At 40.5% G+C, this 13,810-nt stretch overlaps 1 protein-coding gene across 7 annotated transcripts in view; it reads right to left on the reverse strand.

The window, feature by feature from the left end:
* Window positions 1-13,810, reverse strand: part of ANKRD17 (ankyrin repeat domain 17) — a 96,823-nt gene that overhangs the window by 24,653 nt on the left and 58,360 nt on the right. For 3 of the 7 annotated variants that reach the window (XM_068941303.1, XM_068941301.1, XM_068941304.1), the window contains exons 10-16: window positions 13,424-13,533; window positions 12,676-12,763; window positions 11,544-11,671; window positions 10,484-10,627; window positions 9,797-9,899; window positions 7,514-8,269; window positions 312-460 (exon numbers count right to left, since the gene is read on the reverse strand). In XM_068941303.1, coding sequence (XP_068797404.1) covers window positions 312-460; window positions 7,514-8,269; window positions 9,797-9,899; window positions 10,484-10,627; window positions 11,544-11,671; window positions 12,676-12,763; window positions 13,424-13,533 — 1,478 coding nt within the window. The remainder of the gene's footprint in view (window positions 1-311; window positions 461-7,513; window positions 8,270-9,796; window positions 9,900-10,483; window positions 10,628-11,543; window positions 11,672-12,675; window positions 12,764-13,423; window positions 13,534-13,810) is intronic. The other 4 variants (XM_068941302.1, XM_068941305.1, XM_068941307.1 and 1 more) reach the window with 3 other exon arrangements.

Below are 13,810 nucleotides of genomic sequence, written 5' to 3' on the forward strand. Positions count from 1 at the left end.
AAAAACAACTTTCCTATTTCCTGTAACACTGTCACACAGACAATGAAGAAATTAATAACTGAAGTGTTCAGTCATTCAAAGACCACCCTCTCTCTTGCTCTCTCTCTTTTTTTTTTTTTTTTTAAAATAAAGTTACAGCAGAGAGAAAGGTGGGTTACAACTCTGGGGAGCTGCACAGGCTTTCCACAACCACCAAGTCTCCATGACTGAACACATTACACAATAGAGCTATTAACTATCAATCCATTATTCATGATGCAGAAGCAAAATACTTTCACTCATCCGTGCTGTGGCGACGATTTCGGGCTTACCTGCGCATCAATATCTATAGCAGGGTAGATTGGTAGCATGGCTGAAGGAGAAATGATAGGACTTGGAGTTGGCGTCTGAGGTTGGGAGACAGAAGTTGCAATGCTGTGGGTAGGAGTGTTTGACATTGCAGATGCTCTTCCACTCACTGCTGTTGAACAGAATAACTACACTTAGTAAAAGCAAAATTTTTCACTTCTGATTTTTCAACATCGCAGTAATCAGCCACAGAGACTGCCAAAACTCCCTAAAAACATCATTTTACACAAATACATCTTTTCACTCACTTGACCCTATTTTTGAACCTTTAACTCTTCGAGCTTAACAACTGTGAACAGTTAAACATCATTAGGTCAAAGAAATACACCGACATATTTTATAAAAAGCCTGCCGCAACAGTTTTTTTTTTTTTTTTTTGATTTCTCAACAAAATACCTTTCCTACGAGACATCAGCCATTATTTGGACTCGAGGTTCAATACCTTCCGAAACAGGACGGCAGCACCAGCAGAATGAATGGGTACCTATGCCCTTTTTTATTAAGCAGCTTGAAGTGTCTCATATCAGAGTCTGTCCAACCTCCCCCTCCAAAATATCATACCAAAAGCAGCAGTGATGGGGGTCAGGATGCTCACACAGCAAGATTTGTTAAAACCAGAGAAGTAGAAGCTTCACATCAGCTGTTTTGCAGAGACTTTGGTGAAGGATGTTAGGGTAAGTAAAAGGTAAATACCATTTTACAGGTGGTGACAACATATCAACATGACACAGGTTAGCACCCTGACTGCAGCACTTTCCCGAAATTCATTTGATACATAGAATGTTTACAAGTACAGAGCAAGTTTGATACTAAAACAGTCTTTGAAAAATAAACTCCTCTTTTTTTTTTTCCCCTCCCACCCTTTCCCCCGCAAAGGAAATCCATGTTCTTCTTCCTGCTTTTTCTCCAGCATTTCTACAGGTGTTTATCAGGTGTGATCAGCAGAGCAAAGAGTGAAGTACTGTACAAGTCTCCCGCCAAATTCACAAAAGCACTCTTAATTGCAAAACTTAAGAAAGTCTCCACACTGCCCATGTTCATCTAAAACAACACAGAGCAACCCTATGAAACATCAAAAACATGCCCCTCTGTCCCCAACTTTTGGGGTCTGTTCATTTTTCAAATGGGTTCAATACTCAGCAGTGTCTCAAACTACCAGCCCTGAACACCTAACTCCTACATTTAGTTAGGAGCGGTAACTTCCTCACCAGATGCCACAAGACTTTTACCATATCACGCCAACCCGTGTAGTCCTCCCTCTACAAAGCAGCTGTATCTTTATTCTGTTACTAATTTTATTTCTGGACTTCCTGTGACAAATCCTGCAAGGAAGCTAGTAAATGCCAACTGAAAGGATACAAAGACGACCAATTTATGACACAAACCATGTTTAACCACCTTACACCTAAGAGTAAATTAAGAGATTTATGCCAATACCAGATCCATCCTTCCTCAGCTACTTGTAACAGTTTCCTTTCAAGGCCACCCTCATCTTACAAGAAAGTCATATCCTAGGTATGAACTACAAGAAATACACAGAAGTTGAACCAAGGTAGCCTGACATTAGGTCAGGCAAAACTACGGCCTAAGGGAGTTCTGTATAAGAGACAACTAAGCAAAGATGACCACCAAATTACGTTCAGAGGGGCATCTAAATCTAACTGGTTTGGCTTCTTATTCTTATTATACAGAAAATGTCCTATTCTGCATGAAACCGATTTCTTTCACTTTCAAGTCTTACTCCCCTCTGAACTCATATGGCCATAACAAGCAGTTTGCAAAGACCAGCAAAGCAAATACTTAAATTGATTCTTCTTCTACAAGTTCAAAGAGGAAGTTTAAGCAGCTTAAAACAATAATGGAACTATAAAGGATTTCTTGACTCTCTTACCTAGTCCAAAGGAACTAGACAACGACAGTAAAACTGACTAGAAACTAACCTCCTCAGTTTAAATTACATGCTGTAAAAGCATGATCACCAAATAATCTACTCTCAAATAAGAGAGCTACCTATGCCATACATAGCACATGGGTTTTAAACAGTTGCTAAGGGCCCAATACAGGGGCTGGGGAAAACGTACTGCGTTGCAGGAAGCACTGTTTATTGGTGTTGGGGGTGGCGGGTGGAAATTAAGCTATTGGAGAAGGCTTATAAATCTCAGTTCCACCTCAATTATTTCCCAGATTAATGGTGTTGCAGTGAGGAAGTCAGTCATGTTTTCAAGTCAACACCCATCTTCCGACAAGAAAACAACCTTTATTTTACAACCCGTAATGGTCTTATGCATACTAACAGAGGAGACCATGAACACACACGCTTACTTACATTAAATCTATCCCAAGTGTGCTGCAACAATAGTTTATAGACAAATACAGGGTTCATATCACTGCAGCACACTTCATTGAGAAACACCAAAAATGGAGAAGCATTTACGTCTAACCTCTTCAACTGTATTTCTTTTAATATCACAACCTGAGTAGAGTTCAAATTTTTCATGAACGTCCCAAGGGCAACCAACAAAATCTTTCAGGTGCCCAAAAGAACAGTATTACAAGTTTTTAATAAGCCAGAAGGTCTTCACAGCATTCTCAAGCAATAGAAAGAACAACCAAGTTAGTTAATTCTCAGTTAACAAATCTAAACGCACCAACAGTCAAAGCTTTATCTTTCCTCTCCCCCAAAAGACCAGTGGCCAAACTTAACGAGATATCTCTATATTTCGACATTACAAAATTGCTATTGGAAGTGTGGGATACAGAACTCTTCCAGACTGCATTACAAGTAGGTTATTTTAATATATACATGCCTGGGGATAAGGCCAGCTACAAGTCTTAATAATGCTAAGATGCAAGGTAAAGCCCCCAAAAGCTCATTTGTTTAAACCCATTACATCTAAGCACCGCTTGAATGCTTTAGTTGAAGTCTTTTGCATTTGTTTGGATATTATGCATTCCACCCATTTTGTCCTTGCTGTCATTAGGACCACAACTGGCTATTTATCTTGGCTTCTTCCTGGGGACTTCCACTTTCCTTTAAGCTTAGCCTAAGGAAAAAAGGATAGGTCACCCCTGTTGCCTTCTCCCAACAGTCCAGCAGCCCCACCACTCAGAAATAAGCGCCTAGTTTACAAATGCATCCCTTATACCGGGGAAGAAAAAACAGGAAAGTTGACAAATTGCACACAGAACTTGCACACTAACGCAACATACATAACAGTTGAGTAAACAGGTTCCCCCCCCCCCCTCCCGCCACCATGCACTTCATAAGTCCTGAATCAAAAAGCTTATCTGGAAAAAAGGCTGACATTTTGTAAAGGAACATGGGGTGCTTCAGGACATTTAAGTTAATTACTTCCTTAAATAGTTAGTATTTTCAACAGATGCAACATGTTATAGAAACCAAATCCATTTACAATCCTGCTTGATCTGTACCTTGACCATTACAAAGTTTCTCACTGGTGCCGTCCAATTGTGTGCACAGCGCTTTTCTTACGCATTTACTCCATATCCTCGTTAGCATAAACGGGAGATGTTTAAGGACAGTTTCAGACTACATTGCAATAAGGCAAGATGAGGAAGCGAAAAAAACGTTTCAAGAAATATATCAGATTCCTCAGCTTTTCCCAAGGTGTTTTAACACAACTCGAAAGCCTTCTGGTTTTACATATCTGTTTCTTCCCCTCTGTCCCTATATCTTATACCACACTGTCCTTGTACTATCTCAAGTTATTAGAAGCTACGCTCCTGCCACGTGTTCTTACAAATCACTACAGATGCACAGCGTGCCTTGAATTAGAAACGTAAAGTGATGTTTTGTATTCAAATACATAAACAGTATCACTTCTACACACTAACAGCTCTGCTGATGAAGCCTGAAAACAGGCCCATGTCTGTGCTCATTCATTAAACAATTATTAGTTCTAGTTTAGCTCTTTCTAGGTATTCCTTCGTGTAAAGTTTCGGTCTGAAGGGCGGCCTATCACCCCTTTAGGTTGCGTTCCAATGTGCTGCCTGTTTAACAGAGCAGATGGGAGTCTCTTGGTAGCTCAAGGAAGAGTCCAAATGCTTTTACCAGCAATTTGCAGGAGTAGCATAACCATTACCAAGAACAGATCAAGTCTGTTATAGCAACGCATAAGAACTTGCATCCTTGCAACTCTCTGGGACATCTGCACAGGTTATGAACAGGACAGGACCTCATGACTTGTGTCTGTGATAGCGCTCTGTTGCTATTTTTCAGCACTGAGTTCCTGGGAAGCACTCACAGTCAAGTCATATCCTCTCCCAGGTATCAAGGCAGACTGCTATCAAAACCAATTCCTCTCACAAGGTATCTTCCAGGAATTAAACACATTAAGTGCTTCAAGATTCTTCAAATTATTTATGAGGCTCTTTCACCAGATGTTTTCACTTCAACAAGAGTAATTACTTGGACAGAATTTTACTACTAAAAAGTCGGTGATTTTTTTTTTTTTCCATCTTTAATCCATCATATAACATATGCAGTATTTCCTATCACAAGTTACATAACCAGCTCTTCTCCATGGTCAGAGAAAGGCTTCTATTTACCAGCTTCACAGGGAGCAGAATTTCTCGAAAATCCGAAGTGGAAGAGTGAACCCTATGCTTGTCATCAATTTTCACCAGACAGGAACCTTACGTTGCAACTGAAAGGTTACTTACTTCTTTTACAACTTGTCCTATTTCTTTAAAAAGGAAAAAAAAAAAAAAGAAAGAAAGAAAAAACAACCCACCCTGAACTTTGTACATTCTCTCATTGTGTTTCCAGGCAAATTCTGTGAAGCACTGAACATCTGTTAGCATCACTAGTAACAGGGACTCACATTCTCGGAGTTTATCTAGTAACAGAATGCTCTGTTACTGCAGCAATACTGGCATATTACACCAGCATAACATCTTTGATCAAATACCAACCATTGCACACCAGGCTTGTTTTTAATTCTCCCATTTTAAATATTATTTAACTAATCATTTTTAACAAACTACAAAGAGAGATAAATGTTAGATAAAGCCTGCACAGTCAAAGCACAGATCTGGCTTGAAACTGGTGTGAATTCACTCAACGCTGCAAGCCACAGATGTGTGATGGAACTGAACTCAAGCCACCTCAGGAACTGAGAGTGAAATCCATGGGGATGCTCTACAGGGTTCCCAGCTAAGCACTACATGAAGCTACAGCCAAAATATTTAGTTTCTGCTAAAACATTTTTGTGCTACACTGATCCAATTTCACTTCCATGTTAAGTTTCAAAGCACCTATTCGAGCTCACAGCCTAAGCTGTACAGTCAGGTCTGCCTCTGCTCTCACTTCAAAAGATTAAAATTAGCCACTTCACAGAATAGCAGCTGAGAAGGAATTGCATCCGTACAGCTTTTGACTTATCACAAATGCCTTCCCTGCACATAATATAGACTTCCAGTTCACACCTGTGCATGCACACAGTCCCAATTTTTAGTGATTAAGTACAAAAAGAGTCACTCAAACATAGATTCTAAGTAATATCTGACCTTTCTAAAAAGCATAGACAAACATTAGGGCATGCGCCATCTGATCTAAAAATCGGAGACATTCACGATGCTAAATGCAGTTAAACACATAAAAGTGTTCTTATTAAAAGTGTAATTTCATTTTAAACAATTTAAGTGTCTTGCACACACATGACTAACCATGAATTATATTCATTCCAGCCATTGAATCCAGTAGCTGATATGGATATGTATCCCAGCAGATCCACGACAGAAATCTTCACCACCAATGGACATAATGACGGAATTAGTTTTATCTACTTGCTCATGCATCAAGTTTGTTTTTTATCCACTGACAGCTTCCAATCTGTTTGTCTAGACTTCAACTCTCTAACACCAGACTGATTTTCAGAAGAAAAAAATCTCTGAAGCTCCTGTAAGTTTCAATAATCTTTAAAGAAGGCTGGGCCTCAAAATGAGGCTGCTCAGGAGGAGCCTAATTTTAGGCATAGTTTCTTAAATGTTCTTCCCAGTATTCTAAACTATCACCACCAGTACTTCAAACAATATCAAGGCCTCTTTCACTCTGCGCTGTTATCGTACACCCATAACTCCTACAGTACATACATGCAGCGACCGCTCCACAACTTGACACCTCTAGGCTAAAACATTCTTTAACACCTACCTGCCTTTCCTCCAGCACCTCCCTCACATCCTTGACTTCTCAAGACAGTCAGCACTTTCAAAAACCTAAGTTCATCAGCTTAATAAAGATTACGTCATCAAATTTTACTTTGACCGAGTGACATGATTTTTCAAGATCTGCTAACAGTTAAATCGGTATTCAGCTAAGTACTCACAACGAGCACTTCATTGACTACTTCAATTAACATGGAGAGCAGTGGATAAAATGCAACTAAAGTACATGTAAAGGAAATCAACGCTCCCAGCTCACATCTCCTAGGGTATTCAAGGCCTCCTTTCACTCTCTTACCTTACTACTTTCAAAGGCCCCAAAGCACCGAAGACGGGTAAAGCGTCTTTGAAGTAAATGACAAGAGCTTTCGTAAGGCTAACCTGATTTCTCTTCATTGGCAAAGAAGCTAATTTAACAGGTATATCTTCTCTGAAATCACGTTATTAGCTTCCCCCCACCCTTCCTCATAAGGGGAAGTAAAAATTACCAACAGGAAGACTGTACGAGGCCAACTGCAACAGCTCTCATATAAATGACAAGCTTACAGGTTCATTCCAAAACGCAGACTTGGTGTGGGGCTAGAGCTGCTCAAAGCCTACGCGAGTTCTCCAGTTCAGTTCTCAGGTAACTAGTCCAAAGCGCTGACAAACAGTATTGTCAGAGTGTTGCTCCAGAGCTACAAACAGGCTGAAACGTAACCGTTAAACTCTAGCACAACCCCCCAAACTACAAAGAGAGGAAAACGCTACTTCTGACATACCAACCTGACAAACAGGCACCAAGCAGTTAGCACAACACAAGGGAAATGAGCCCTGCAAATTGAAAAGTTAAGGCTACTTCTCTGAAATCCTAAAGACAGGGATCAGCAGGCTAACAGTATTCACTGTAGAGCTAGCAGGAATACACACACATACACAGAAGTTGACATACCCTCAACTGGTTAAGCAAATATTATACCTGCTCATAACAATATAAACCCACCTGCCATGATGTCATCCAGCGTGTCATTGAGGGTCTGAGCAGGGCTGGCTACCATTAACCCTTGCTGTGTTTCTGTCAGTATTCCTTGCCCCAGCCCTGCTAGTTGTGCTTGGCCCAATACTGGCTGTCCAACTATAACACCTTGCAGTTCTGTAAGGTTTGCGATGGACCCTGGAGGTAAGGAACCTGCTGCCAGAGGCAAAGCTTGTGGCATCGCCAGAGGCTGAATTGGTGCAAAACCCGTCTGAGCAGCAGCTTGCTGAGGATCATCTTTAAGCAAGATGGGGTCCACTTGCTGTAATCGTGCATAGTCTCCCTCTGAGAGTTGTTCTCCTACCCCAACAGGAGTCAGTAGTCCCAGATGCTGGCAAGACTGTTGCTGCTGCTGCTGCTGGAGCTGAATTCTTTGCGCTTTTACCTCTAGATACTGCTTTTTCAGCTGCTGCTGAGTTTTCAGCTGTAACTCTCGCTCCACTTTCTGTAGTTCCTCCAAAATCTTTTGTTTCTTCTGAATTTGTTCCTCTCTCGTTTTGTTCAGCTCCTCAATCTTCTCTTTGGTGAGCTGGTCAGCGTGTGCCAATTCCAAGGACTGCAGCTGAGCGTTCTTCTCTATGGCTTCTTTTATCCTCTGCTCCAGCTCTGTCAACTTGCCCTGAGCTTCTTCTACAATGCTCTCTGGCGACTGATTGGTGATGTAACCCTGTACATCCTGGTTGTTTGCTGGCAAATGACTGCTGGACTTTTGTTTAGAAGCAGCTGTGTGAAAAAGAAACCCCCTCAGAACCAATGGAAGTGCATATGAATGGCATCCTCATTATAGAGCTACTGTTGGGATGCTAAATGGCCAGTTATGCACCAGGACACAGCACCCATAGAAGGTAAAAGCGTACTGTAAGGCCCTCAGAGAAAACCGTATCCTTCACTACCACTTTTAATACAGCAGCCAGATTGCAAATTAACAGTACTGATTACTACGTATAAATTACAAATAATCCCTGCGCTACGTTGAGATATTTACTCCAACAATTGTTATAGCTTTGCCAAATGGAGTGATTGTCTCAAGAGCCGTTGTTATCAAGTGGTGAAACAAGGTCAGTGACAACAAAAGGGAAGGATATGCTGTCTCTTAACTTGATGTTTTGTGCCTGGATGTTGTCTTAAGACATAAAGGTATGGTTACAACCCTGAAAGACAGCACAAGCGATGCAACAATATTTCAAGGGACAGGTTTTTTTTTTTCCTAGGCCATCAGTTTTGGTACATTTTAGGAAGCGCTAATCTTTCTAGGAATACTGAATCCTTTCACTACAGGTATCCAGCTTTACTCAGTTGACAAACGGTGCTAGAACCCAAGGTGTGCATTTATATTTAATGTCTTAATATGATCTAACAGGGTATGTTTAGTCATTATATTTTATCCATAGAAGACATGATTTTGCATGTGTCCAAACTCAGCTCTCTGCCTAGGCAAGGCAAATAATTCAGCCTTCCTGTAAGAACAAGTGATGGACTAATCCAATACATGTTTTACGAAGAAGTCCACAGCAATACAGCTAACATGGTCTGCCGTACCATTTGGAGAAAGAACAATCTGTTAATTTTGAAGGGTGAACAGGAAATCAAAACCCAGGATATGCATCAGTGGAGGTGCCCAGTTTCTTCCAGTAATATTTGCTGTATTTCCAGAACAATGCAAGTGTACACACAGTATTAATTTTATGACATGCACGCATGTATCTGCGCTATTGCTGATCCTCGGAAAAAAAAATGTTTGGAAAGACTTCTAAAGTACAGAAAGCGTAAATGTCAAAATGGTGATATCAGAATAAATGCAAATTTAGTCCTAGGAGGACCTGAGCCACATCAGACTAATTCTTTTAACGCACAAGAAATTCCGCCTTCAAATAGTCAAACCCGCTCCAAGACTACTGAGCTAAGTAAACACAAGTTACCAAATTAACTAGATGGCAGTTAACATTTTTTAAAATTCCACTACGAATTTTATGAAGGCTGCTGGGTGACATTCTGCATTAGTCCAGTATGCCAGACTAATACATACTTCGATACGTTTACTAAGGCAGAATTCTTGATGCTTTGTGATTACAGGGTTAGATAACTTCATATTTGCTGGGTAAGCAATCCTTAAAAAAAAATTAAAAAATTACAGTTTCCTTGACTGAATCCAGAAAAACTCTTCATAGGAACTACTCTGCTTGAAGTGCAGCCCTAAATCTTCTATCTAGAAAGGATATTTAGAAAATAAGCTCCAGAACTAAGACTGACCTTTATTTCTGATGGGAAGGGTTGTGGCGACATTAGCAGGGGGTTTGTCAGGCTCCTGGGGTGGGACGACCATGGGCAGCGCCTGCACTGGTACACGAGGAGCCTAAAACGTTGGATACTAATAGATTATTTTTCTCATACTCTAATCTAGTTATAATTCAATAGAAGGTAAACAAGACCTGTTACAAAAGCAGATTTTTTTAAAATGGTAACTAATAACACTTAACACCTTTTAAATATGCCAAGTTCAATAGTTAACAGCTTGAGGTCATCCAAGTTCTATACACTTCACATTCTTAACCTAAACAATTACACACCAAGCAATACTCATCTTGACATGGTACAGTGCTATAGTCTGGTTAAGCAAATACAAGCCACAATGGGCTACTAAGACAGCTGAAGAAAAGCCTCACTGAAACAGATTCCTTTTCAATTGCTGTTATTTTTTTCTTGTAATTTTGATAAAGCAATGGGGAAAAAAAGGAACCACAAAGTGATGCTCACCGAAGAGTCTCACCTTTTTTTCACAACAGCTCAAAGTAATTTACACCGCACCTTTACCTACAGTTCTGTAGTATGTGAAATGAAACCACTGGCTCCTCTCATCTTTAAACTTCAATAAGCTGCAAGAAGCAAAGCAAAAAAAGCCCCACAAACCCCCACAGACCACCAACCCTTAAATCTTACCCTATTTAAATCATGGGATGGTGGGGTCAGCTGAGTAGCATCAGGTGGAGGAGCAGAAAGCAAGTTGTTTGGGTAATCTAGAAGGTAACAAACCACACTGGTATGACCCCCTTTTGCTGCCTCTATTAACATCGTTGATCCATCCTAAAGAGGTAAAGATCACAGTATTAGAAACAAAAGTAATCAAAATGTAACACTGAAGCATTTTGGTAAACAATACAATACAAGGTATGTCTTAAGACTGCTTTAATAACTATTCAGTCTGCAGTAAGTCCACAACTAAAGCTTAAGAATTCTTTCAATAACTTTTTTTTAAAGTTACCTTCCTTCCTCTTCCTCAACTCCGACTTTACCTTCCTTCCTCTTCCTCAACTCCGACTTTACCTTCCTTCCTCTTCCTCAACTCCGACTTTACCTTCCTTCCTCTTCCTCAACTCCGACTTTACCTTCCTTCCTCTTCCTCAACTCCGACTTTACCTTCCTTCCTCTTCCTCAACTCCGACTTTACCTTCCTTCCTCTTCCTCAACTCCGACTTTACCTTCCTTCCTCTTCCTCAACTCCGACTTTACCTTCCTTCCTCTTCCTCAACTCCGACTTTACCTTCCTTCCTCTTCCTCAACTCCGACTTTACCTTCCTTCCTCTTCCTCAACTCCGACTTTACCTTCCTTCCTCTTCCTCAACTCCGACTTTACCTTCCTTCCTCTTCCTCAACTCCGACTTTACCTTCCTTCCTCTTCCTCAACTCCGACTTTACCTTCCTTCCTCTTCCTCAACTCCGACTTTACTATCTCAGGCAAACACTTGGAGTCATGGTAATCAACAAGTGCTCACACCTTCAAACACCTGCTTCAATAGATATGTTCCTGAACTTAACATGCCGTCACAGTTTTAACTCACCAACTAGCTCTTGCATTTTACTCTTATTTAAATCATGACACGTTCCGTCTGGTCAGCTGCAGATAATACAGAAGGAGGAGCAAATGCTCTTGCATGTTTTTAGCTATAAGATGAACGAAAGACTCGCCTCGAGAGAAAAATAAGGCAGTTAAGTGACAAACCTTCAATCTGTGCGTAGGATCAGCACCATGAGCTAGCAGTAACTCCACGACTGCCAGATGACCTCCAGCACAGGCCAGCGACAACACTGTGTGATCGTTATTAGCTGTGGTCCTATTCACATTTGCTCCTTCAAAAAGAGAGAAAAATTGTGAAAGAGACTTAACACTGCCAAAACTCACGGGAAGTTAACCTTTTTCTTAAACAGGAAGACACAGGTCTCCATGCCTGCAGTCTTATGACAGATGTATGAAACTGAACAGTCAAGCATTACTATCGCCAGAAGCTTCTGTTTAAACCTGTGACAATCACTGAACCAAAGGTCTGTCTCATCAGCTGGCTGACAGCTGTAAGGCAGTTTAACTCTTAGCACGCCTGCATCCAGAAAAATCAGCACTACCGGACTAGCACTCCAAACTCATTTTTCAAGACACCTACATTTATATGCATAAAACTTCAAGTAGTAGCTTGAAGCTACTAAAAGCTTACAGCTTTTAAGTTTCTCAGCTATATCACCAGCAAAATGCCTGTTTTTATGAATAAGTCAGTGCACAGATCTTAGCTGGTCACCAGCAAGCACACGACCCACTGCAGCTCTGCTTCTCTCCTCTATAATCTACACAGGAAAAACTAAGTCATACTGGAAAGTTTAGGCCAGTCTTGCTCCACATAAGATAGGTATGAGGGAAAAAAAAGCCTTTGGTAACAGCTCAAGGAACAGAAAATAGCAATAGTGAGCTCTATCAGCTGTATGTAAGGCTGGAATCAGTTAGGTAAAACAAGTTCTAAACGAACTGTGAAACAGGCACCTGAAGTTAAACTTCTGAAAAGACAATGCCTAAAAGCTGGATCACAAGCACTGAGGCACCCAGTTACAGCTACCGCTGTTGCTGCATTAACTACAATAAAAGATGGGAATCTGCGTTTAAAGTTGCTGCAATTCCCACTAATCTCAGAGATTAGAGGTGATCATTATGTGCCTAGTTTAAGAACCCCCAACTCAAAATATGTGAGCCGAATTCAAAGAAGTTACACTAGTACTGCGTGCCTAAACAAATATTCCACGACGTTCCTAATTTAGAGCTCTAAAATCAGGAAAGGAAAAGCAAAGTTAAACCTTTCTCACAAGCTTACCTTTGCTAATCAAGAACTGAACAGTGCAAACATGACCTGCCCTTGCAGCTTTCATGAGAGGAGTTCTTCCACCTTCAGATTCATGCTCCTAGAGCAGATAGAGAGGCTTAGAACGCAAGTTTCAGAAATAGCACATGTGGAAAGAGTAATTCAGCCTCTTTCTTTTTTCTTTTTTCCCTCTCAACTCAAAGCAATGGACATGAAGATCCCTTTTTGGCATTTGACATTCTTCAGATATCAAAATTTAAACAAGATTTCAACTGAGCGTACCTTCAAGACAGATGACAGCATCACCTACCTCTGCACAGGTCTGAGACTACTGGGTAAGAAGCATTTGAGCACATAATGGGGATTAATTTAACAAAACACATTCTGTCACGCTTAACTTCACTTTTTGTTCATGTACTGTCTATATGTCTACTGAAACGTAAAAATCAGTTTACCTCCATCATCTTAATTCCACTACAGTACCCCAAATAGATCACATCAGAACAGAACTGTCAACTGTTTGCTGCTTAAGGAACAGAAAGATATACGCAAATACAAATATTAACCCATAACTAACTCAATTCTATTTAGCATCAGCATTTCTTTATGTGGTTAAAAGAAAAAGACTAAAAGGCAATTTGTACACAGCTGAAGCAATTAACAGCCTACTTGATAAGTTTTCAGCAGTAAACATGAGACCAACAAACCCCCACTTAAAAATTTACAGTTAGAAATTAAAGTAAGGTGGTTAATTACTTACCAAATCTGCACCTGCCTGAAGTAAGACATCTGCTACATCAGTATGGCCATTTTCACACGCATATGTCAGTGCTGTATCACCTGTTGCTGTTGTTGCATGCACATTAGCCCCTGAAGCAGTATTAACGAGTATGTAAGCTTTACGGAAATCACTACAGAAAACATGCACATCTCTTCACACTCTTTACCAGATCAGATTACAAACATTAATTTCCCCCTTTTAATAAAAGGCCCATGAAATTAAGTAACATCGTATCAACTGCACTCGGCGGGTGGGGGTAGGGTGAAAATCACCATCAACTAGAACTGCAGCACCAAGAGGGTTTGTGTCAACTCATTCTACGAAAGCTAAATTAGGGTCCAAGGAATAAATCACTTAAAAGGATTA

Source organism: Struthio camelus, chromosome 4 (genome assembly GCF_040807025.1).
Source record: "Struthio camelus isolate bStrCam1 chromosome 4, bStrCam1.hap1, whole genome shotgun sequence".
NCBI lineage: Eukaryota > Metazoa > Chordata > Aves > Struthioniformes > Struthionidae > Struthio > Struthio camelus.